This window comes from Oncorhynchus mykiss, chromosome 22 (assembly GCF_013265735.2).
Source record: "Oncorhynchus mykiss isolate Arlee chromosome 22, USDA_OmykA_1.1, whole genome shotgun sequence".
NCBI lineage: Eukaryota > Metazoa > Chordata > Actinopteri > Salmoniformes > Salmonidae > Oncorhynchus > Oncorhynchus mykiss.
In genome coordinates, this window is record NC_048586.1 from 12,317,076 (window position 1) to 12,341,046 (window position 23,971).

A 23,971-nucleotide genomic window follows, 5' to 3' on the forward strand; every position below is an offset into this window, starting at 1 on the left:
ACACCTGAAACTACCTGTGCAACGACACTCCCCATCCAACCTGACAGAGCTTGAGAGCATCTGCAGAGAAGAATGGGATAAACTACCCAAATAGAGATGTGCAAAGTTTGTAGCTTCATACCCAAGAAGACTCAAGGTTGTAATCGCTGCCAAAGGTTCTTCAACAAAGTACTCAGTAAACGGTCTGAATACTTTTGTAAATGTGATATTTCAGTTTTTATTTTTAAGAAATTAGCAAAACCTGTTTTTGCTTTGTTTTTACAGGGTATTGTGTGCAGATTGATGAGGGGGAAAAAACAATTTGTGACCGACCGGCTCAAATCGTTCTTATGTAGCAAAATTTGAAATTGTGTTTTTTTTTTACATTGGATAAAAGTAGAGACTCAGAGCTACAAATGGTATATCATACAATATAGTTGAGAAACAATGGGAAAGTAATTTTGCTTTGAAAGTTGATAAACTTTTGAGAAAATGGCCTTTAAATATTTTGGTGCTACTAATGGAGAGCCCCTCTTTGTCTACACCCATTCAGCATCGTTCACACCCTCTTAAGCTTTAGCCCCACCAATCTCTTTAAGGGTTGATCCAAGCGTTCTGTACTAACAACAAAAATCAAACACCCAAACTCACTTGATAGCTACTTTGAGACAGAAATAACAGAACAGCTCACTGAACATTACTCATTACTCATTATATTATGTAATCCAGAGCGTTGGTGACTGTAACTGTGCTGTCAGATTGAGAGTTCAGAGTGCACACCCAACGCTCTGAACCTCACAATGGCAGTCAAGCACCCAAGCTAACTGGCTGACATTGGCTAGCTTGCTAGCTACTTCCATACACATAATGAGAGAACATCCCACTCTGACCATTTTTCTCGCCCTAGCAGAGCTAGTTAGGCTGTGTTCATGTTATCCAGACTAACTGTGCTGCTGGCAACAATTGACTTACTCTTTCTTGCCGACGTTTACTGACACCGGCCATGTTCAATGGGTGTTGAGTGTTCGTAAATTCAGCAGTTATTCTGCGCTCTGGCACAAACAGATGAGAGTGCTATGATATCGGAGTACATGGCCAGACTGAATTTACGAATGCACCAAAATGGTTACTTGGATAATGGAGTCTTTTGGTAAAACATGTAGCTAGCTAGATAAACAATGTACCATAATCCCAACTCATGACGTTACTACCCTGCATGAATCTACAGGTAAATAAACCAACCAGGTTCAATGTTAGCTAGCTAACATTAGGCTATAGCTAGCTAAGCAAATGGCTCTGATATACAAATAATAAGGCCATACATGTAACGTTAGCTAGTGAGCCAGCCAACATACGTTAACTAGCTAGGCAAACAATTAACCATAATCCCAACTCATGACATTACTACCCTGCATAAATCTAAAGGTAGCTAACCAACCAGGTTCAATGTTAGCTAGCTAAGAAAGGTATTTTCTCCATCTCCTTAGCAATCATCCACTGATTTCAAAACTCGGTCCTCCAGAAAGTGGGGAGCAACACATAAGCAGTTTTAATAAGCGATACATATATATATATATTTTTTTTTAAAGATGCATTAGACAGGATTACCTAGGCATACTGACCAGCTCAAATAGACAGAAGTGTGCCACATGGAAGACCAATCCAAACTCATCTCTCAGCATGTCCAGCCCACTCATTATCTCAGCCAATCATGGCTAGAGGGAAGGTTGCTGCCTTTTCTTTGGCTAAACCAATTAAGCTCGTAATTTAACAATTTGATTAATCTTTACAGATGGCAAATTCACATGTTCGAGAAGGCATTTCTGCCAAAAAACACATTTTGATAAAGAAAATAAGTTTACGTTCTAACAGGTCTCCTGTGAAGTAATGAGTCGTAAGCCTAGATTCCTAGTTTCCTGAAACGGGTCACATTTAATCAATTTTAGAATAAGGCTGTAGTGTAACAAAATGTGGAAAAAGTCAAGGGGTCTGAATACATTCTGAATGCACTGTATATATATTTAAATATCCATAATATCAAAGCTCACTGCATTAAATCCCACACAATTTAAACATTGAATCCAACACAATTTAAAAGCCAATTTCATAGGGAACCTTACAAACTGGAATATATGTAGTAACATTCTTTGAAGAGATGGTGATTGGGTCTAAACAGGCGTTTGGCGTTTAGTAGTCTAAATGTAGTGCACTTGTCTTTAACTGCCATGTCCCAAAAGTTAGACTCTTCCGACACACCAACACATTTTTCTCAGCTCCAGAAGCATCTGTGTGGAATAATGTGTGTGTGGTTATTCTTAGATACGGTATGTTCTCCAGACTGTTACAAAATGAATTGTTGATGTGTTGTACAATTTTTATTCTAGATAACATTTTCTTCTGAAGAATGTGCCAAAAATGCATTAAACATACATATTTACATTTGTATAGTTAATTGATAGCGCCTCATTTGCATATTAGAAACAAATATTTAAGAAACATTTTAATACAAAAATGGATCATATTTAGTGACCTCTTAATCACATCACAATAAACTTTTGCCAGCTAAGGGAAGGGGGTGGGGGGGTGGGGGGGGGGGTGCCTGGCCTTAAATCCATCTGGAACGTAGAGGTCACTATTGATTGATGGTGGCAGTATTTATACACAGCTATTGGCCAGTGTCCAATACAATACAGTGAATAGACAGGGCTGGAATTGTGTCCTACAGATGCATGATTTAAAAAGGCTTCTAAAGTCATTGTCATTTTCCCCCCCAAAAAAATGTCAGACTTGATTTGACCTAACAAAAAATGGCTCAACCCCTACAAGAAACAAGAACAATAATTAGAAATCCACATAACAATTCACATTTTCTGTTGCTGCAGTAATACTTTCCTGCTGTAGCAAACTGGCTCAAATTAAGGCAACTGTACAATATTGTTTTGTGGCAGCCCTCTGAGGGACTGATATGCCAATGTTGATTAGGATGGAGAAGGAACAATGGCAGCAATTGTATTTACTGTAGGCCATCAACGTCATACTGGAGCAGATTTCCATGACAGACGTTATGCGGTGTGCACTGGCCACTCACACACACTTCTCATGTCAGAGGATTCTGTTTTGATTAGTTGTCAAAATAAACTGTGCACACTACTGTGGTTTTGTACCACATTTTAAACCACAGTATTTCATCACGGTAAGCCCAGTTGCTCTAGTGTAATTGGTTACTGAGCTATTGTTATTCATTGCTCAATCTTTGCTCAACCAAAGAAGAACTGGATGTCTCTTTCAGTGGTATGAAGTGAAAAAGGAAACATGAGCGTTCTCATGGCAGGCGTCCGGCTCTGGGTAATTACCAATCTAAATCGATTACTGCCTGAGTTCTGTAGCCAGCATGCTGTGCTAGAGCCTTAGCACGGTAAACTAACACAGGGTTTATTATGAGATATCAATAGTCAGAGTGATCCCATGAGGTCATTGATTAAAGGTAATTCCAGGTAGTGGAACATGTGAGCTGAGCTACGGTATATACCTTAACCTTTAGCTATGGAGGTGTGATGGAAGCCAAGGTTTTGCATTGCTCAGATGTTATACGATGTGATGGCATCAGCAGGCGGCTGCCAAACTTGCCTGGTAGCTGCAGACGTTAGGAGAGGAAGTTTTTTTCCTCCCCACATGACCACAGAGCGGTGCAACTGGTGCCAACAAACTGAGACTATCAACACTGTCTCAGTCAACTGTTTCAACCACAAACACATTCCTCTATTTCCATGTTTCAATGTCCAGTGTTTACCGGGCAAGATGGAGCGTGTGCTCGGTGCGAGAAACTTGCACGGCGCTTGTCAAGTTTGATAGAAGTCAAGATAAATCATCCCGGTGTTCTGCTTTTTTGTCAGGTCAGCATTATGATCATGTTTCCAATGAGAATGCTGAAAAGATGCTGTTGTGACAATGAACACATTTTTCATAAAGAAGCGAATGGGTAACAATATAGCCAATATGACTATGAAAGTCATTCGTTTTTTTTCCACTGTGGGTGTTGCTGACCTGTTAGATCATTGGTCTAATTCTGTGGAAGTATAATACAATCTGTAACGTAACAATGTAATTTATATGGTAATTTGGGGTATTATCAACAGTAACAAACTCTTTGGAGCGTATGATGACCTAGCTAGCAAGTAGCTAGCTAACACCAGACACAGATGAAAGGGGAAACATATACATGTAAGTATCTTTGTCATATATGAATAATGTACACTTTTAAATATATTTGCTGACAAGGCGGTACTTATTGAAATTAGGTAGGAGAATATCATGTTACCATTGGTATACTAAAATGAGAGTTAGGGTGAGGTCACCCTATTGCCTTAATAAACCCCGCCTCCTGAATCCAAGTGTTTGACATGGGGGAGGGAGCCAGTAACTTTATGATCAAACTATCTCAATATAAAAGCAACAGTCATTTTTCATACTTTGGTCATCTTACTTTGATCCAATGTCATAAAAAAACATGATTTTGACTGTTCATGACCTTCAAACCTTAAATTGTTGAGCATTTTGCCCTATCGTCGCTACCAGTTCGGAAGCCTTTGTTAAAGCTTCTAGAAGTGCAAGTGGTATCAAACAACAAATATTCATCAATACAGTATACTGTAATGTGTAAACACTTTACCTAGCAGCCAACCTGCTTGCACCAATCCCCTGTAATTACAGTAAAATACTGTGAAATACAACCCCCCTCCCCTCAATAAATGTAGTTCATTCATTCATTAATTCCGATTACAGTATAAGTTACTTTTTTTTTTTTTTACAGTATAATACAGTCAATATTAACGTATTGTACTGTGTGTCATTACTCAGTACTTGCTTTGATACCGTATTTACATTACAGTAGGTGTACAGTAGTATGAAATGCATCATTTTACAGTGCATGCATGGTGACGTCATTGACTGTTTTACTTGGCTATATGACTCTGGTCTGTGTTGAGTTTCCCGGGGACTGGTGTGAGAACCACCACCTCATATTGTTACAGATGTGTTTTTCATCAATTAGATCAACATTGGTATGTTGTGGCGCATTAAAAAAATCATTGTGATATACTGGATTAATAACTGGATTGTTATACCTGTTGTGGTTTTATACATCAACGGCAAGTAATTTAACCTATATAAATTATGATTTATGGTTATTGGATTATAAACATGCTCTAGTACAGTAATACCATATGTGCCATTTGGATATACTGTCTTAACAGAGCATTAGATGGCAACGCTTCTCAGCTCACAATCCCTGAACAGACACCCCCCCTCTCAGAGGTCCCTCCCCCTCTGTGTGATTGGTTAGGGCAACAGTTTGTAGCCCACAGGGGCCAGATACAGTACTCAGTAGAACAGAGAGAAAAGGAGGACAGCTTCAACCCTCCTGCCTCTTCTCAATAGGCTGAGAGGACAGGGTTAGAGGACCAGAAACTTAAATCAGAGCCAATATACTGGTACTGGAGGTAAACGCTTAAGTAGGGCTGAGCTAGTTTGTCCAGATTGCTACAGTGGATTGGCCTAGTACAGTATTACCAGACTTGTCAACTGTGAGACCTCTTTTCTTTTCCCCCTGTTTGTGGATGATGGGACTTTAGCCATGTGGCAGGTAAAAAAGAGGTTACTGCTTACTTTGGGGTTGCTTATTTTCCTTCAAGCAAGTGGTTTCTCTCTCTCTCTCTCTGTGTGTGTGTGTGTGTGTGTGTGTGTGTGTGTGTGTGTGTGTGTGTGTGTGTGTGTGTGTGTGTGTGTGTGTGTGTGTGTCTGTGTGTGCCTGTGTGTGTCTGTGTGTGTGTGTGTGTGTGCCTGTGCAGTAAGTGCTTGATATCAGTGTGTCGACAGAACAAGTTTCTGAGACTCGAGGCAGGGTACAGTTCAAAAGCTGATGTCACTGCTGCATTGCACTCAGAAATGCCATTATGTTTGACGACAGATGAATTATCAAAGTCACGTTACAGAGTGTAGAATAACACAGCGGTGGAGGGGCCATGTGAATGTGAAAGGAAACAACACATCAATGGTGTGATTATGTGCGACGGGTCGTCTGTAATCAGCATTCTTTGGATGTCACCTCATTTTGTGATGAGAAAAGCCGGTATGCCAATTTCAGTGCTGAGATCATGCCAAGGTTTACACATTGATCGTCATGAAAACGTCATTTATGAGACAGGTGCAAGAAGTAATCCATCTTTATTTGAATCGAGCAGGCTGTTTGCAGAATGCAGTTGAAAAGCCAGCCTTTGTTGTTCTTCAGGTTGTAGAATGTGACCAGTTCAGAATGTTGTTTTCTCACAAATGTCAATTAAAGCTGTTTTTGTTAAGTGAAGCTGCTATTTTCAACAGTGTATTGCCAATAAAGACCTTGCGTTTGTTACACAGTCTGAGGGTTATACTAGTGCTACCAGGGGATTGAAAATACATCCTTATGAATACAAAACACATCTCCTGATGCCCCAGCAAATGTAATACACCTCAGATAAGATAAGATAAACACAAGTGAAAGATAGCAGTGTTCCGCAATCTGGGTTACCTCTTTAACTCTCAAGCATTATGTATAATGTTGTGTCAGAAGCTTGCCTGTAGTTTTACAACAGAGCTTATCTCTGGGCAAGTCATCCTTACGAACGTCTTATTTTCTAAGTGTAAAATGTAGACTTTGCTGTTGGAGCCTGGGGTTTTCCTTATTAATTAGTAAGTCATTGTTTCCCACCAGAGCTGAAGAATGCCTGACTTTCTCTGTAGTCGCTCTTTGATCACTTGTGTGGTAAATAATGTATCACCATGGAAACCTTGTGGGCTGGCCACTAGAGGTATCATGGAATGTGTCAGTCAGTGAATCATTTGTTGAGATTCAGTCTTTGGAATGTAGGTGTTGAAATAGGCAAAGAAGCAACGGTACAGTCGGGATAGTGTGTTTGTTTGGGAGTCTACAACAGTAACTTTTTGTTTGACGCTACTACAGAAAGTATTTCAGAAGTCTGTGTATGCATAGTTCGTAACCTATCATCAGCATGACCAAATATTCAATTATGTCAGGGATCGTCAGTTTTTATGTCAGCCACAAGATGTCCCCCTTTAACCTGTTTTTCAGTGGGTTGAGTTGTCCATTAATTTCCATGTGGTGATCTGAAATCACAATGCAGCAATGTAAAACAGTATATTTCATAATAATGAAAATATATCTCTTGAAGTTAACCCATACATTTTCGAGTAATTTCAATGACTCATAATCTTCTTGAGATATTCATAAACCCTCAATTTAATCCACTGAGTTATTTGTACAGTATTTGGGGACCAAGGGACGAAAGATGTTTTGATTGATTATGTTTTAATTAAAACGACCGGAATTTGAGATTAGTGTAATCCAACTGCGACCAATTCTGTTATCATGACATCTATGCTGGTCTAGGGCTTTGCCGGGAAAGCAACAGTCTTAGGGGGATTCAGTGAAAGTTCATGTGGTTATGGAAAGAAAACAACATTTTCCTGCTGATGCCACCTGCCAAGCAGCAGGGAGGAAATGGGAGAGTTTGGCTGTTCTGATTACTGACCAGGATGACCTACAGAAAGACTGGCCCTGCCAACAGCTGGCCTAGTTAACACACCCTCTGTTCTAAAGCTCTCTGACTGCTTTGCTGGCTAACGGCTAACTGGCAATGTATCAATCCAACTAGTGGCCTCCGTTTCCAGTTTCTTATCTTTGATCAAATCAGCATTGGACTCTCAGCTGCAAAAAAAACCTACTTTGCAGTGTATTTTTTTTTTTAGATGGTTGCATTTCATGACTGTATTATTGTCTGTTCACATGTACACCCCTTACTCTAGGCTATTGTTTATTGGCACACATTTGTGATCAATATCCCTCAACAGGACATCAACTTAACAAATGAAACACCTACTGTACTGTCAAAATCAATATAGCAAGTCCTGTATGCTCTAGTTGTATCTTATCTTGATTACTGTCCAGTCATAAGGTCAAGTGCTGCAAAGAAAGACCTAGTTAAGCTGCAGTTGACCCAGAACAGAGCGGCACGTCCTGCTCTTCATTATGATCAAAGGGATAATATTATGCATGTAACTCCCATCGTATACAGTGCAAATAAACAGCAAACATGGTTTAAAAAAAACAAATAAAGGAACACCTCACGGCACAACACCTCTCCCCCATGTGACCTACTTGTTGTGTGTATGTAATGACATGTACTGTATATGTAACTGATAGATGCACACACACTACATGTTAATGTTTTTAAATGTATGTCAATTGGAGTCTTTTGTCTATAATGTATTTTCCGTTATGTGTCGGATCCCAGTAAGACTAGCTGTCGCCATTGGCGTCGGCTAATGGGAATGGGAAAATGATTGTTGAAATGTACAACAGGTCACATGCTCTCATTATAATTCAGTAGTACAAATCCATAGTCAATTGGTTGTGCATTAGCTTCGCATCAATAGTAGAAACGCAGTATAATGCAAACCCCTGAATAAAGCTGGTTTGCCTTTTCAACAAAATCATATTTGACAGGTGGAGGGGCCCTTGAAGTAAAACAAATGTTGATTTCTATCGTCCACTTAGATAACACAGCACACCACTGTGCTTCCTGGTTTGTTTTCTAATATATGAAAGCAGTAAATTCCCATGTTTTTGGTGAATGTAGGTCAGGATGAGGCCCTTGCTGATAATCACAGTGATGTGTACGGGTGCAGATTTGGGAGATTAGAGGTTTTGTCTAATCATCTGCCTCTCGCCACAGCTGTAAATCACTTTAGGCAGACAGAGGGGACCGTTGGGCCGCTCCATTGAGCCGGCTGCTTTTGGGTGCAGCACCAGGCCACACATTGGTCACAGATACGCTGTGAAGACAGGATTACAGATAATGATGTTAGGTATCTGCCCCAGGAAAAAAAGGGAAAAGAGCAAGTTCTCTCTCTCTCTCTAATAATAAATATATGGATTGCGGCCATCATTAGAGATGATAAAAGAGTCTGGCATAGCCAATTAAAAAGGTGCTTGAATTGGAGAGAAAAAAATCGGCACAAAAATGAGAGCACATATCTTGTTTCTTTTTAAATGTAACCTTTATTTAACTAGGCAAGTCAGTTAAGAACAAATTCTTATTTACAATGACGGCCTACCCCGGCCAAACCCGGACGAAGCTGGGCCAATTGTGCGCCGGCCTATGGGACTCCCAATCACGGCCGGATGTGATACAGCCTGGAATCGAACCAGGGTGTCTGTATTGATGCCTCAAGCACTGAGATGCAATGCCTTAGACAGCTGCGCTACACGGGAGCCCAAAAGGTAATATTTGTCCAAGGATGACTCTAGTTTAAATAACATTTCAATTTTGTTATTAGGCCTAATATCCAAATTCAGAGTTTCCCTGAAGTGCCATATTGCTTAGTACTAATGCTTGATACAAGATGCAAGCACACTGGAAAACTGTCAGTGACCACGTGCAGTGATGCCTATCCCTGTTTATTGTTCCACTGCTCTTTCAGTTCTGCAGAGATACCACCCTGCATGTCTGGGCCCTGGGAATTAACAATTTACAGTTAACTCTGTGAGTAAGCGATTTATCAGTTTTCCTGCACTTAATCTGACCCTGCTGGCTCTACATGTTGGGGATTTACAACCTTTATGACGAGAGCTTTGTGGGGCTCTTTAGGCTGATGGTGTCTAGATGTGGCTACACATTAGGCGGTGTTAGTTGGCTTTTTGTGTGGTGTTTCTCCCTCTCTCAGGCCACGCTGATGCACAGTCCTACTGGCTATCGATGGTGGGTTCAGTGCCAACCAATGACTGTAGGTGCCAACCCCGGATGGCTGTAAACCGTCCCAGCCCCATCGTAAAGGTCACATTTCATATGGGCCTTTTTCCAAAGCTGGCAGTGGACAGACAGGCGACTGGCTTCAAGGCAATTGATCATTCATCTCCACCCACGCATTATCAATCAATATTTTGTCAATGGGAAAAAGGTTAATGCAACATGATCTTTGTGTATGACTAGAATACTGACGCATTGTAAAGTTTTATTTCCTATAGACAGTGTTTTAACAATGCCATTAATTAATCTTGTATTCTGCATGAATGTGTTGCATATGTGTGGCAATGTTCTTTGAGTACTTTGTGTAGAATTGTTTTAAATAAAAATAGCAGGCATGTGTAAGGCTACTATGGGTGTGGAAATGAACTGTGGGCATGGGTTTTTCATTCGGAACCTCTGGGTCCTGAGTGTGTTTTGATGAACCCCACTCTCCCCCACTGAGAATCACTGACACTGAGTCACTGACATTACAGTACAGAAGACTGCAGCAGTACAGCAGGCATTCCTGCCCAGCTGGAGGCTTCACATGAAGTCAGTCAGGGGAATGCCATTCACATTCCCATGCCATCTCCAACACCATGTGTCTCTCACTTTCATACCCACCCCTTTGTGTTCACCAAGGCATGTCTATGATGTCTACAGTATGGATCTGTCTGTCAGAGAGGGGATTCTATCTCAATGTCATTTTGAATGATAGGAGAATTCAAATGGCCTGGAGGGAGGGAGGGACATGAAGAGCAAATAGTAGATGGTAGACACAAACCCTTACCTACAAGTGATTAATCCCGCTTTAGAAGGCACTGGAACAAATGAACACAGGTCTTATCATGAAGAGACACATGTCTACAGATTGCACTGCTCTTGAGGAGAGGGAGAGGGCTTTAATTTTAAAACAGAATGTGGAGCTTTTGTGGTCTAATAATGATTTTGTGAAGCTTTGTAGGCTTACTGCCTCAACTCAGTGAGAGACACTGATGGTCTGTATAGAGACAGACAGATGTAATCTGTGCCGTCTAGGTCAACTTGTTGTTTGGGAGCACAGGGAATCAGAGATCCCTGCCTGCCCTCCCTGTGTTTCAGATGAATCCTGCTGCCAGCAAGGCTCCCATCCCAACCCATCCCCTGTGTGTGTGCACATTCCTACGTGCCTGTGTACAGATGTAGGATCTTAATTTGACCAGTCTTTCATTGCTGAAAATGTTCCTGCTCAGCAGGAAATGCTAACTTGTAATGTATTTTGAGTTTTAAAATGGCTTCTAAAGTTTGTCATTTCCACTTAGACTTGATTTGCCCAAACGAAAGCATATCAACGCCTACAAAAATGTCGATTCATTATAATTCACATAATAATTCACATTTCCTGTTGCTGCAGAAATGTTTTTCTGCTGTAGCAAACTGGCTCATATTAAAATCCTACATCTGTATATGTGTGCTTGTGTTTAGTCAGGCTTTCTCTTTTTTAATCCCTGGTGACAGAGCCAAGAAAAGTTCTGCCACACAGGGCAGCATTGTGCCGCTGGAGAGGCAGAGGTGACGGTCACGGAGGAAAACGGATCCTGACGCTGTCCTCTCTCTCCTCTCTGGATCAGAGCTCAGTGGGCAGGGCTCAGAGCACAGAGGACACTGACCTGTCTGTCCTGTGTGAGGACCAAAGATATACTGACTAGACCAACCAGGGTCCTATGGAGTTCTGTCCCTGCTTATATCCAGCCTCTCGCTCTTTCTCCTTTTTTTCTCTCTCTCGCTCTCTCTCTCTTTCTCTCTCTCTCTCTTGTTCTCTCTCTGCCAATACTTCCAGTGAGTAATTGAGTGCTGGCCGGCTTTCCTACTGTAGGTGGAGCTGACTTTCCTGGAATTGTGGGGCAGCTCTTCCTGTTGTGCTTGCTACTTGCTACCTCTTGCTCTCCGTCTCCTGGTTCCTGGTTAATGACAGCCCTGCTCCGCTACCGCAGGATTACTGCCTTATGAAGACTTGTTCCATCTGGATGCTGGCCTCTCTTCTGTTACTGCACACTGCCACCGCCTCGTTTCGGGGGGGGGGTTCTTTTGTTGTTGTTTAATATACTTTCATGATTTGGGTCAGAAGTTCCCCCTCAACTGAAATGTCTCTGCAGTGCAAAGCGGGGCAAAATCCATCGGTGGGTAAAGTAAACTGCTTATGAATGGGAAAGCTTTCAGGGGAGTGCGTTGCTGTGAAGCACTTTGTTCTGGCTCTCTGCCACAGTATACTTTTACAGGGTTTTTGTGTAACTCTAGGGCTTTTAGTGGCTGTTTGTATGATGACATCAAGGCTGAGACGTTTTCATTTGTGTACGGTATTTGTATTGTTCATGCAAAGCTCTTAGATCTTTTTGCATATTTATGAACTATTATTTGGCTTCATTGAATGGAGACTAAATCATTTACAGGGCATGTTCGGTCGCACATTTCAGGATTTTTTTGTACTGTTACTGTACAAAAAAATATATATTCTGACCGATGTGTCATATGAGTTGTGTTTGACTTGTGGAATACTTGTCAAACACATTACAAGAGACAAACATGTCAAGACGGTGATCATCTGTGGATTTAGTAGCCACTCTACTTCAACAACAACTATTCTTACACTACAGTAGACATGAGCACCAATATACTTTGCATCAGCAAGTATTGTTGAGATTTTGTCATTCACTTTTCACCAGATGAATTTACTTCAGTGTGCAAAATATCTAAACTTGGGGCCATGTGCACTGTGCATGAAAAATAGATGATTTAAAATGACATTTAAAATAGATGATTTGAAGTGTATTGGGTGTTCAAGGTCAAGAAGGAAACCATAAACTGTCCTAATATTTCTAACTGTTTCTGAAGAATGCAGTTCAGTAGCCTATACTGTATGTTTCCTTACCGCTAACAAACTATTGTTCTATTTCTACTCTCTGAGCATCACTTTTGAACATTGGATACACAAACTCCACCCCCCCCCCCCTTACTCATTTAGCCAGCAAGCTTGTCTCGTCAATTTGAATAACAGAGAGAACTTTGTTACTCCAAAGAAATCACATTCAGACATCTGCATTAAACTCCATGTCTGAGCAAACCAACAATAGTAGCACAACAAAGCCCCACAGATGCATTCATATTGTCTGCATCACAGACATGGGAGACAAGTCCAACAGACAATTGTCTCTTGTCTCATACAGTAGCTTAGCTGAGTGCCTCTGCGGATTTGACTAGAATAGGAGGGGGAACAAACCCGGGCCTGTAGCTCTGGGGCCTGGGGTAATTGCTGCATCCTCACAGCTTCAAAGACAACTTGTGCCCGGCTGGCCTGATAATGAGCTTTTGCCTTCTTTCACACGTAATTAGTGGAGGTAGAGAGTTTACACAGGGAGACATGGTGGTCAGAGTGTCTACTCGCAGCTGGGGTGTCTGACTGGCCTGTAACAAAGGCTCTGTGTCCATCAGTCCAGTCACAGTGTGGAGCTCCAGCTGTGAACAGGCAGGGCCAGGGACTTCTGCTTCACTGAGCTGTCTGGCCTCACTGTCCTGCACTGCCCTGGGCTAGCTAGCCAGACCAAGCCTTTCAGTATACATGGCTATTCTTGTATGCACTGTATGTCTACTTGAGTCATTTTCGTGTTTCTGGAGTTATATCATCAAAACAGCTCAAAACGCTTACCTAAAATATTCACTGTTTGTTTGTTTGTTTTTCCCAACTCCAGTCTTCAGTTGTTTGGTTGTTGCATCACAGGGAATAAGGACAGATGTGCCTCCCTATAAAATATGTATGGATTAGTTCAGGGGAAATTAAGATCAACATGGATTGCTTAACTTTTTTACGAACATCACTTTCATTTCTATGGCGCTTTAATCATTTCTATTTGTCTGAAGGGTTTACAACACGCCAAAACTCAGAAGAGTCTTCATTTCTCATTTCCTCATTTCATTCAATACCCCTGATAAAGATACCACATATGTGTTATCCAGTACCTGCTATTTATTCCTCTAGTACATCAAGTAATCTCCAGTTTTCTTAAATTAGGAATGTGGAAAGACCACTCATTAATTTATATTCTGGGAAGGTTGACAACCCCCTATAGCTCAACCCTTTTCGAACCCTTCACTTCTCTCTCTCTCTCTCTCTCTCTCTCTCTCTCTCTCTCTCTCTCTCTCCCTCCCATTCTCTAATGATGTACTACATGTCATCCCTACAGATAGCTGATCAGCTTCCTTGGATTTTGCTGACGACACCGCTTTGTTGTGCGTGAAGATGGAAACACTAGAGTCGGAGCTGACCTGCCCAATCTGTCTGGAGCTCTTCGAGGACCCACTGCTCTTGCCCTGCGCTCACAGCCTGTGTTTCAACTGTGCCCACCGCATCCTAGTCTCCCACTGCACCCCCAACGAGCCTGTGCAGTCCATCAGCGCCTTCCAGTGCCCAACCTGTCGCTATGTCATCACCCTCAGCCAGAGGGGCCTAGAAGGACTGAAGCGCAACGTCACTCTGCAAAACATCATTGACCGCTTTCAGAAGGCTTCCGTGAGCGGGCCCAACTCCCCCAGTGAGACTCGCCGCGAGCGGGCCGCCCTAGACAGCACGGCCATGACCTCCCCCAGCGAGAGGGTGCAGTGTCAGTTCTGTGAGCAGGACCCTCCCCAAGACGCCGTCAAGACCTGTGTCACCTGTGAGGTGTCCTACTGCGACGAATGCCTGAAGGCCACCCACCCCAATAAGAAGCCCTTCACTGGCCACCGTCTGATCGAGCCCATGCCGGACTGCCACCTCAGGGGACTCATGTGTCTGGAGCACGAGGACGAGAAGGTGAACATGTACTGTGTCACAGATGAACAGTTGATCTGTGCCTTGTGCAAACTGGTCGGTCGGCATCGGGACCACCAAGTAGCAGCACTCAGCGACCGCTACGAGAAACTGAAGGTAAGAGATGCTACTGTACAATACTGTGCACAGCTTCAGGAATGTCTGGGGAGCATCTAGGGAGTTAATGACTGACTGTGAAGAGCTCCTTGTGTACACATGGTGAGATTTAAAATCATATTTGATGAAAATCAAGTTTGAATTTGTAAGTATACTAGATCAACAAGATTGTGCCTGAATTGCGTGACACAAATATTGATCAAATTCAATATTTGACCATTCACTTTTTGTTGTGTGGAGATTCACCACACATTTTTCAGAGATCAGTTCATTTTTTCATGACTTACTATCTTACTATCAGCAGCTTTTCAAAAGCACTAAAACGATGTGATTGTTATACAGTGTGTTGTTTCCAGAATGCGATATTTTATTTGTGGCCGTATCATAAAAATCTGTGACCTACTGCAGTTTGAGAAAAAAAACACATTGTTCAACATGTCATAGAGACATCGTGATGATGGAATTGTAAAATTACATTGGAGATTCACATTAAACTTGAGTCATTAACATTATACTTATTATCCAATCTTTCAATAAATAGTCGTTCCCCCAATGATATCCTCTCTTTTTTTTTTTATCATACTAGATATGTTTCCCCAGACTAAGTCTAATGGGTGAACAAGGAGTCATTGCTGGTGGTAACAGTGCAGTACAAGAGCACAACCTCACTATTATATGATATGTATTATATATCTACAGATGTCTGGGCTCTTGATGTACGAAACCTTAAAAGAAAGTATTACAGAAATGGCTAATGGAAATCCCCATTCAGTCAGATTCCCCAATAGTACAACAGCATTCAACTAATGTGATTTCTGTTCATATTTCAAAGAGCTTTGGGAACAAGGAGTGATCACACACGCTTTCTTCGACGGGCTTAAATGTAACATTTGCCACGTAATTCCAACCAATAAAAAAATATTGCTTCCAGGGTTTCAGGTTAAGTGGAGCTAACCACTTTCCCTCCATGGTGCCATATTAATAAGGCGTCATGAGAGAGACTTTGTTAGCTGGAACACACGAAAAAAGGTGGCCACGCATTCCTTCCACTTTAGACTTGAATGAGCCCCCGTCAAAGCACTGAGATTTGGGCTTTGTGGGTTAGTATTTTGACAACACACGCCGTGGGACACGATCATGGCTCCAGAAACCTCATGGGAGCAATGAATGCTTTATTACCAGGCAGAACCATGCAGCTGTGTGTCATAGTTAGCCTTTCACATGTAAATTGACCCTCACATTTGACAAGTTCTGTCAAGAGATGCCGCAAGCAGGGCTGTGATGTTATCAGACCTCCACCTTTTGCATTCTATATTGATCAACATGTAAACTGTTGAAATGTCTTCTCAGTAAAGTTGTTATTTTAGTATTTGCAATTCATCAAGTGGACGATAAAACTCCTTTTTTTGTAGTTAACATTTTTTACCGTCTTTTGTTTGTACAGTACAGTAGACATAGCCTATCTATTGTCATTTTATCACAGGCTATTGATGGCGTATACATATATATTTGCATAAGGCAGTGTTTAGTTAATGCCTTTAGTAAATAAGAAGTCAGTGTAACAGTGTAGCAACTGAGGTGTCAAGTCTAGCGAAAAGGTTTCTAGGGATCACATGGCTTCCACTGCACGGCTCTGAAAGACCACAGGGCTTTTCACACATATATAAATATATAACACTACTTGAGCATGAATCATAAAAATGGGGTTTTGCATTACATGATACACACAAACTATTTTTGCTTGTCCTTTCATCAACAACAAAGAGAATGCCAATGGCGAATGTCAAGCTTGGTCCCAGACTCCCAGTGAAACTGAGATGCGGTAATCTTAGATTGCAGTATAGCGATTGAGGTCAGAGCATCAGCCTTAACCAGTTTCTCCTTTGTTTGATCATGCTGTCATTGTGCAGAGAACTCCAGACTGCTATCTCAGTGAGAGGAGCGAACAGGAGGAAACAGACCAGGTGATATATACGGTATCTAAAGTATTACTTTGACTCTACATTCAGGGACAGGTCTACTAAGACTTTATAGCTGCTATTTTCAATGGGGAATAAAACCTACAGACTAGAGTATCAAATATGATGCAATATACAGTAGAAATTATATTAAGGTCAAATCTAGATAATTTCCGGGGCTCTCTTATTCCCCTCTGAAAATATCAGGAGCATGTTTTGCACATGTGCAAATGCTCGGTAAACCTGACCTTTAGAATATAGTCCACATTTGATTGTCGATGGCTTCATGGCCTCTATGCGAGATCTGCATAGTTTATGTAATGAGTAGTGACATATCTATACATACAGTATATAGATATGCACTATGGAACATAGTTTCACTTTTTGTGCCATCATACTGTTACATAAACACAAGAGAGAACACTATAAAAAAACAACGTTTTACAAGATTTACATTACTAGGAAAATAACTATCCCCTACTTCACTGTTGCACTGTATTTTACTGGTATTACTAAGAGTGGGCCGTGGCAGACTTGTTATCAACTATAACCCATGTATGTCCAATATTACTTGCCAGATGTAAGATGCTCTATCTACCTCACTGTAAAACGGTAAAATGTACAGTTACTTACTGGCTGCAACTTGCCAGTAAGTTACTGTAATTAATTTTACAGTACGCTACTGTAATCCATTTTACGGTAATCCAAACATGTTCGCAAAAAAGTTACTGTAATCTAATTTAAAAACTGAAATTGCCCATGTTTGAATTTTTAACATTTATATTTTGGTAATTTAGTGGGTGCTCTTGTCCATAGCAACTTACATCTAGGGCATTAAACCAAGGTTGATAAAAAAAAAAACACACGTCACAGTCATAGCAAGTAAATGTGTATCTAACTGTTACTAAAAATGTTGTAGTTAAGGATACATTGGTCTTCAGAATAATTGTAATTACAACAAGACATCTTATTATCTAGGTCATCTCTGAATAGTGCCAATACAATACTGAAATATTCACAGTAAATTCATGCCAGAGCAAAGAAACACAGTACAATAAAGTAAAAGTGACTATAAACTAAGACAATTATTTCTACAGTATTTTACTGTAATTACAAGGAATTAGAGCAAGCAGTTGGTGGTATGTATTTGCATATTAAAGCATATTAATGAATACTAGGTGTTTCATGTCCTTTTGATCTGTTTTGCCCTGCACTCAACCTTTAACAATTTTAGACTTTCTGCCACTCTGATCTGTCTCCTACATCAGATTAAGTATTAGGTAACTACTACCACATATCAAATAAATTGGTACAGCACTTTCACTAGTGGGTGCAACAAACATAGCCTCTTACAAGACACGCCTCAAAATATGTTAACGAGTGAGAAACAACAACACCATGCATCCACTAATGTTTAAAAGGCTTTTGGTGCTCCAAAAATGCAATATGGTACTATATTCTGAATTACAGTAAATTACTGGCAGCAATTGTTCAGTAAGCTACTGTAGAGTTTCAGGACAAGATTTGTAGAAATCCAAAAATACAGTATATTACTGTATTCTGTGGGGGTACAGCATTCTCACTCACAGGTCCAACTAATATAGCCTCTTACAAGGCATGCTTTAAAATATGTTAATGAGCCAGAGACTCTTTCCCAGCCCACATTTTCCCACAATGCAACATAATTAATACTTTTTTTAAAATAAGGTATTTTACTGTGCGTTCTACAGTGTTTTACTGTTGAAATTACAGAAAGGTCTTTCAGTGTGCTGTAAAACAAATACAGTACTTTACTGTGCATTCTACGGTAATCTACTTTGTTTAGTTTATACAGTATTATACTGTTGACTAAAACAGTAAGTTGCTGATCAAATTACAAAAACGGCTAGCAGTGTGCGTGGTCACATTTTTCACCACAAATCCTACAATATATCTGATTAGAATGTCTGAGGCAGAAACAAGTTATTCTGAGCATGGCAATTGTAATGTCATAACCACACTGGTCCTTACTTATCGTCATAGACCTTAATACCCTTGTGCATGATTACTTTTTGTCTGTTTCTATTCCCCCTGACCTTAGTACCAGGGTATTGTCATACTATCTCCCCATGTCAGTGTACACAGTGGGGCTAGGGTGACCTGGTCTTGGCTTCATTTGATGTTGCAGCACTGTCCTATGTGCTCCGTGTCTGTCACATGGGGCTATTGTCTTGATTTTGAAAAGTTTCATCTTTTCAACATAAAAGTGGTCACCCCGCTTCACCTTTTGAAGTTAAACCTATAAAATATACAACAGCCAAAGTACAAAACAATCCCATCTAAATAAATCATGTTAAACAGAGAGTTTTTTTATGAAAAGGATAAGATATTTTTGGACATGGAGATGCAGCCATAGGCCTCAATGCAAAAAGAAACCTACATGTGTTGTAAAATGAATTACACTAAGCAGGCCCTATTTCTTATTTTCACAAGTCTTGACGAGCTAGACTACAGCATGCTGATGGTCCTCTGCCAAGCCCCATCATTGCCCTATTTGGTTACATCCCAGAGGGCACATGCACTGTAGCACTCTCTGACTAACGTAGGAGAAACGCGAATCAAAGACATAGCAGTAGTATTTAGATACCTGTACATGTCTGAAATCTCTTATGTTACCTTAGGATGAATGCAGACAGAGAGGTGAGGAAGAGAGGGTGAGGAGGTTAAAATAAATGTTCCTTTTTATATAATGAGACTGATCGTTATTGGTTATGGTACTGTAGATTTTCCAGTAGTTTTACATTTTGCCCTCACTTTCATCTGACATATTTTTCATATTTTCATTGAAAGATTCTCAACTTCATTTCCGCTACTATAATGATTCATTGTACAACTTTTTTCCTCAACCTTAGAACATGTTTATACAGTTCCCTGCAATGGAGTTCTGTTTTCCTAAAGTAATTCAGACGTGATGAGAGAAGAATAGCTGCTTCCTCCGGACGAGGAATGCTTTTGGTCCCACACCTTTCTTTGGCTTGCTCAGTCTCTCTTCCTTTCTGACAAAAACCGGACAGGTCAGACCACTGTCGATGTTTGGAAACTGTTCTGCCAACTTTTCCATAATTTTACCGCCTGATCTAAGGACGGTGAATGCTTTGATTGTGTCGATTGTAAAAAGGCAGGCAGCAGCTTGGTTTATTATTTCAAACTCTGTTAATATATTATAAAATAGTGCATTTCTTGGGAAGAGTGCGTTCACATGCAAAACAATGAAATTCACCATGTAGATGACTTGCCAGTGGCCACGATCAAAAACTGTGCATCAACCCTCAAAAGGCTAAAGGAGGCCACGTCCACCCAAAATGAGTAACAGAGAGAGATGGAGTTGGCAGAGTGGGTTATCTAGTCTCCAGCATGGGCCTACTGTCTCTCCTCTCAGAGTTGTTCTGGGATCTTCTGCAGGGATCCAAATCCTCTCAGATTAATGGCACAGGATAAATCATCTCTGAGAGGAAGTGGATGCTTTATCTCCTGTTGGGAGTTGAAATGCCAACTGGCATGTCACCCTAACTGTCAAACGTTTATGGAAGAGAGACAGGAGAGAGAGGGAAATACCCTATTTACATAAAGCAATGTTGTTTTGGCCTGGCAACAGAGTGTTAACCCACCAAGAGGCATATCATTCATTACTATACCCTCTATGACGACTTTTGTTTTCGCATTATGTAAACTTTCTTCACCAAGGCAATTATTTCAAGTGCATTATACAACTATACAGGCAAACATACAAATGAACACACTGCTGTATATAATTGTCTTTTTCGGCTGATTCAATTATTATGACACATCCATTCATACTTTAGGAACTGCATTGGAGCATTTTTCATTGCGTTGTAGTGTGTGGGTTTTTGTTCTGGTGAGGCTACTTCAGCTTGCTCAGCTGTTATCTAGCCAGGGCTCTCCGGGTCGGTCCCCTTCACCTTCCATCCACAACAGCACAGAGCTATTCTAATGGTTTCATCACCTCTGCTTGAATATAAATAAATAATCTTGGTGAGAGCAGTAAAAAAAAAAGAATATGCTATTTCTGTACACACTGACGGCTGACGCACAGACCCTTATGAAATCGCAATGCGAAAAGGCCAACCTGAGAGAGCTTTCCCCACCATTAGCTAAACAGTGACTTCACAGACACCTTCAGATCTCCAAAGTTCTATGCTCTCTGTTCACGCAATTCTTTAAACTTTGCATCATACAGTACAGATGTAGGATCTTAATTTGAGCCAGTTTACTACAACAGGAAATGGGAATTATTATGTGGATTATAATTATTTTTGTAGGAGATGATACATTATTTCCTAAGGGAAAATCAAATCTGAAATTTCAAAGTGGAAATTACAAACCTCAAATATACTACAAGTTAAAAATGTCCTGCATTGCAGGAAAGTTCTCCTGCAACAGGTTGATCAAATTAAGATCATACATCTGGGCTTGTACTTAATATGATAAAAATAATAGTATTTCAACAAGTTTTTCATTTCAATTGACTGTTATCTAGAGGGCAACATAATGGTACAGCACTCCATTTTTGTATTCTCTTACTGTGTTTATTCAGTGAAGTAGGCTCATGATGTTGTCTATAGACCCATACACACGTAACAATTCTCCTGGAGCATAATCACAGTATTAAACTCATCCAGGATTATATACCGTTAACAAATACCCCTCTCAGACATCTAACCAATGCTCTGGTGTCCTCCTTACGCCTCACTGCATAAACCCTGTGGCAAGACAATGTAATCCTTCATGGAGAAGAGCAATACATTGCAATCTAAATCATTGTGCCAGACAATAATACAACGTAAAGAACCTTCTGGATGCATAACAGCCAAAGAGAAGTTCCCAAATATTCACCTAGCCATAGAGCAGAGCTGTAGATGTACAGCTCTGCCGTAGATCGTCAAGCTGTGAGAGAGTTTGATCTGAGCCATCGGTGGGTGATTAATGCATGCATGGTTTAGTTGGCTAAATCTCTGGCAGATGCTCTTCTTGTCCCTCTCAACTTTGGGAGCTTAGTGAGCAGGCAGAAAGATGGGAGCTCTGGCATTGGGGCTAGCTCAGAGGTTACTGACTGACTGATCACACACCAAATGGTACACAACCAGACCCTATGAAGGGATTCTCTGTTAGCGTATCATCTTCCACCAGTGAACAGACATGGTTGTGATTTTGACTTCCCCCGTTCTTTCTAAATGTTGTGAACTGTGTACAGTTTGCTAGAGGAATATTATTTTCATTTACATACTCTGTTGTTCATAGTTTTGTTCTATTCTTTTTTTCCACACAGCAAGCCTTGGACTCTAACCTCAGCAATCTAATCAAGAGGAACAATGAGTTGGAAACTCTGATGGGCAAGTTGATTCAGACTTGCCAACATGTGGAGGTAAGGATGTTTATCTATTTCCCTATTAGGCTATGTGGCACATCTCCCAGTTTCTGTGTCATTTCTAATGTTTGATTATTTGATGATATGATTTGTTGATTTCTTCCTTGTGAGTATTGTAAATTTAACCCATTACGTGCCAGAATAGATACAGTGGTTGCTGACACAAAGTGCATAGAAAAGGAAAAGGAATATCTCTGATTGGTTTAAGAAAAGAAATGGCCTCAAACCTCAATATTGTCGTTGAGCATTCAAGCTCACCAGATTCTGTGAAATGCAGAACTTTGCTGCATTTATTCATGTTAGAAAACTGTGACATATCGAGAGCTTGGGACTATAAGGTTGTATCTGCAAAAAGCTCTAATGTTCCCGAACCCTCACTGGTTTAAATGGTGTCAGCTCTTTTTATCTAGTATTCTTTTGAAATGAACAACATGAATTGGGGTATCTAGAGCACTATATAGGTAGAGTACATGGAATAGAATAAGGTATGTCAATTACTCAAGTTTGACAAAAATGCAGATAGAACCTTATAGTCCCAAGCTCTCGGTGTAATATAATGTTATCTCAGGGACACAGTTACTGAGATGAATATGTTCACTGGGTATACAATAAAGTGGATATGCCAGTAAACCTAACTGTATAAAGTAGGATATAGGCTAATCTTACTGTAGCTTATAAACATTGCAATATTGCCAAGCGTGCGTGAATGTCTGTGTGTATGTGCATGGTAAAGTGTTATTTGGGGAATAGAATGATAGAACACAGCAAAAATGTTTGTGCATGAACAAATTGAGGACTAAAATGACACTGATGACACAACATGCCCACAGAGAGATGAAAGAGAGACTGGGCCATGTAGCAGCTCTGGCTGTATTTAGGAACACAGAACTACTGCTGCAATGACTATGCTCCGCTGATTCTCACCTGCGGCACTGTGCTATCCAGTGTGTGATGACTGTATTGTGTAGATTTAATCTGGGAAACCCTAGGTAGATCTTCTGCCTCAAGTGGACTGTTATCTCATACGAGCCAGGGGAGCTTTGTTACTGTATATGAGCATTATTGTATTTTAACAATGAATATTTGTAAATGTTTGATTGTACTATATTTTATCCTATATCAGGCCAAAGCCACCGCAATGAAAAACCATCAAATACCACATTCATATATTTGACCATCCCTGTTCTAATCTCTTCCAAAGTGCAACGCATCAAGACAAGAGAACAAGCTCCTTGAAGAATGTGACCTCCTGATCGACATCATACAGCAGAGAAGGCAGATGATAGCCACCAAGATAAAGGAGGGCAAGGTCATTTCTTAGGCGTTAGTATGTTTTGATGGTTACTGAGGAGGGCAGATGGGTCAGGCTGCCTATCCCTCGGGAGATGCTCAGTCTGGCTCTTCATCCCCCTCGTGCCCCCAAGGTTGAACTTTCTGTTAAGGCTGAGGATGTACACTCTCACACAATCTCAAAAACAACGGCCATCATTATCATATTTCCCAGCATGCTAATTGCAGGTTGTTTTTTAGAACTGTTTGTTTCAATATGTGTGTTTTTGCATGCAAATTGATTGATTGATCTCATGCTACACAAAGATACATAACATACATAACGAAAGAATACAATCTGTTAGTAGTTTGATTCATTGCACCCGTTACTGAGTTGTTCCCGTTGGGATAGTTTAGGTAGTAACATTTATAAAATGTTTCCTACCTTGGCAGTCATTCTAAATGCAGGTAGCAGATGATTAAAAGTTCACATTTTTGGATATCCTTACTCTGGCTGGATTCCAATAGAAATTACATATCACTTTGCAAGCCACCATACTGG

General features: G+C 40.6%; 1 protein-coding gene across 6 annotated transcripts in view; it reads left to right on the forward strand.

Moving 5' to 3' along the window:
• Positions 1-23,971, forward strand: part of LOC110501400 (E3 ubiquitin-protein ligase Midline-1) — a 58,963-nt gene that overhangs the window by 28,398 nt on the left and 6,594 nt on the right. For 2 of the 6 annotated variants that reach the window (XM_021578945.2, XM_021578944.2), the window contains exons 2-5: positions 14,036-14,757; positions 16,668-16,733; positions 22,042-22,137; positions 23,342-23,449. In XM_021578945.2, coding sequence (XP_021434620.2) covers positions 14,092-14,757; positions 16,668-16,733; positions 22,042-22,137; positions 23,342-23,449 — 936 coding nt within the window. In that variant the 5' untranslated portion in view covers positions 14,036-14,091. Of the gene's footprint in view, positions 1-5,342; positions 5,621-11,323; positions 11,978-14,035; positions 14,758-16,667; positions 16,734-22,041; positions 22,138-23,341; positions 23,450-23,971 lie in introns of those variants that run through there. The other 4 variants (XM_021578942.2, XM_021578943.2, XM_036958744.1 and 1 more) reach the window with 4 other exon arrangements.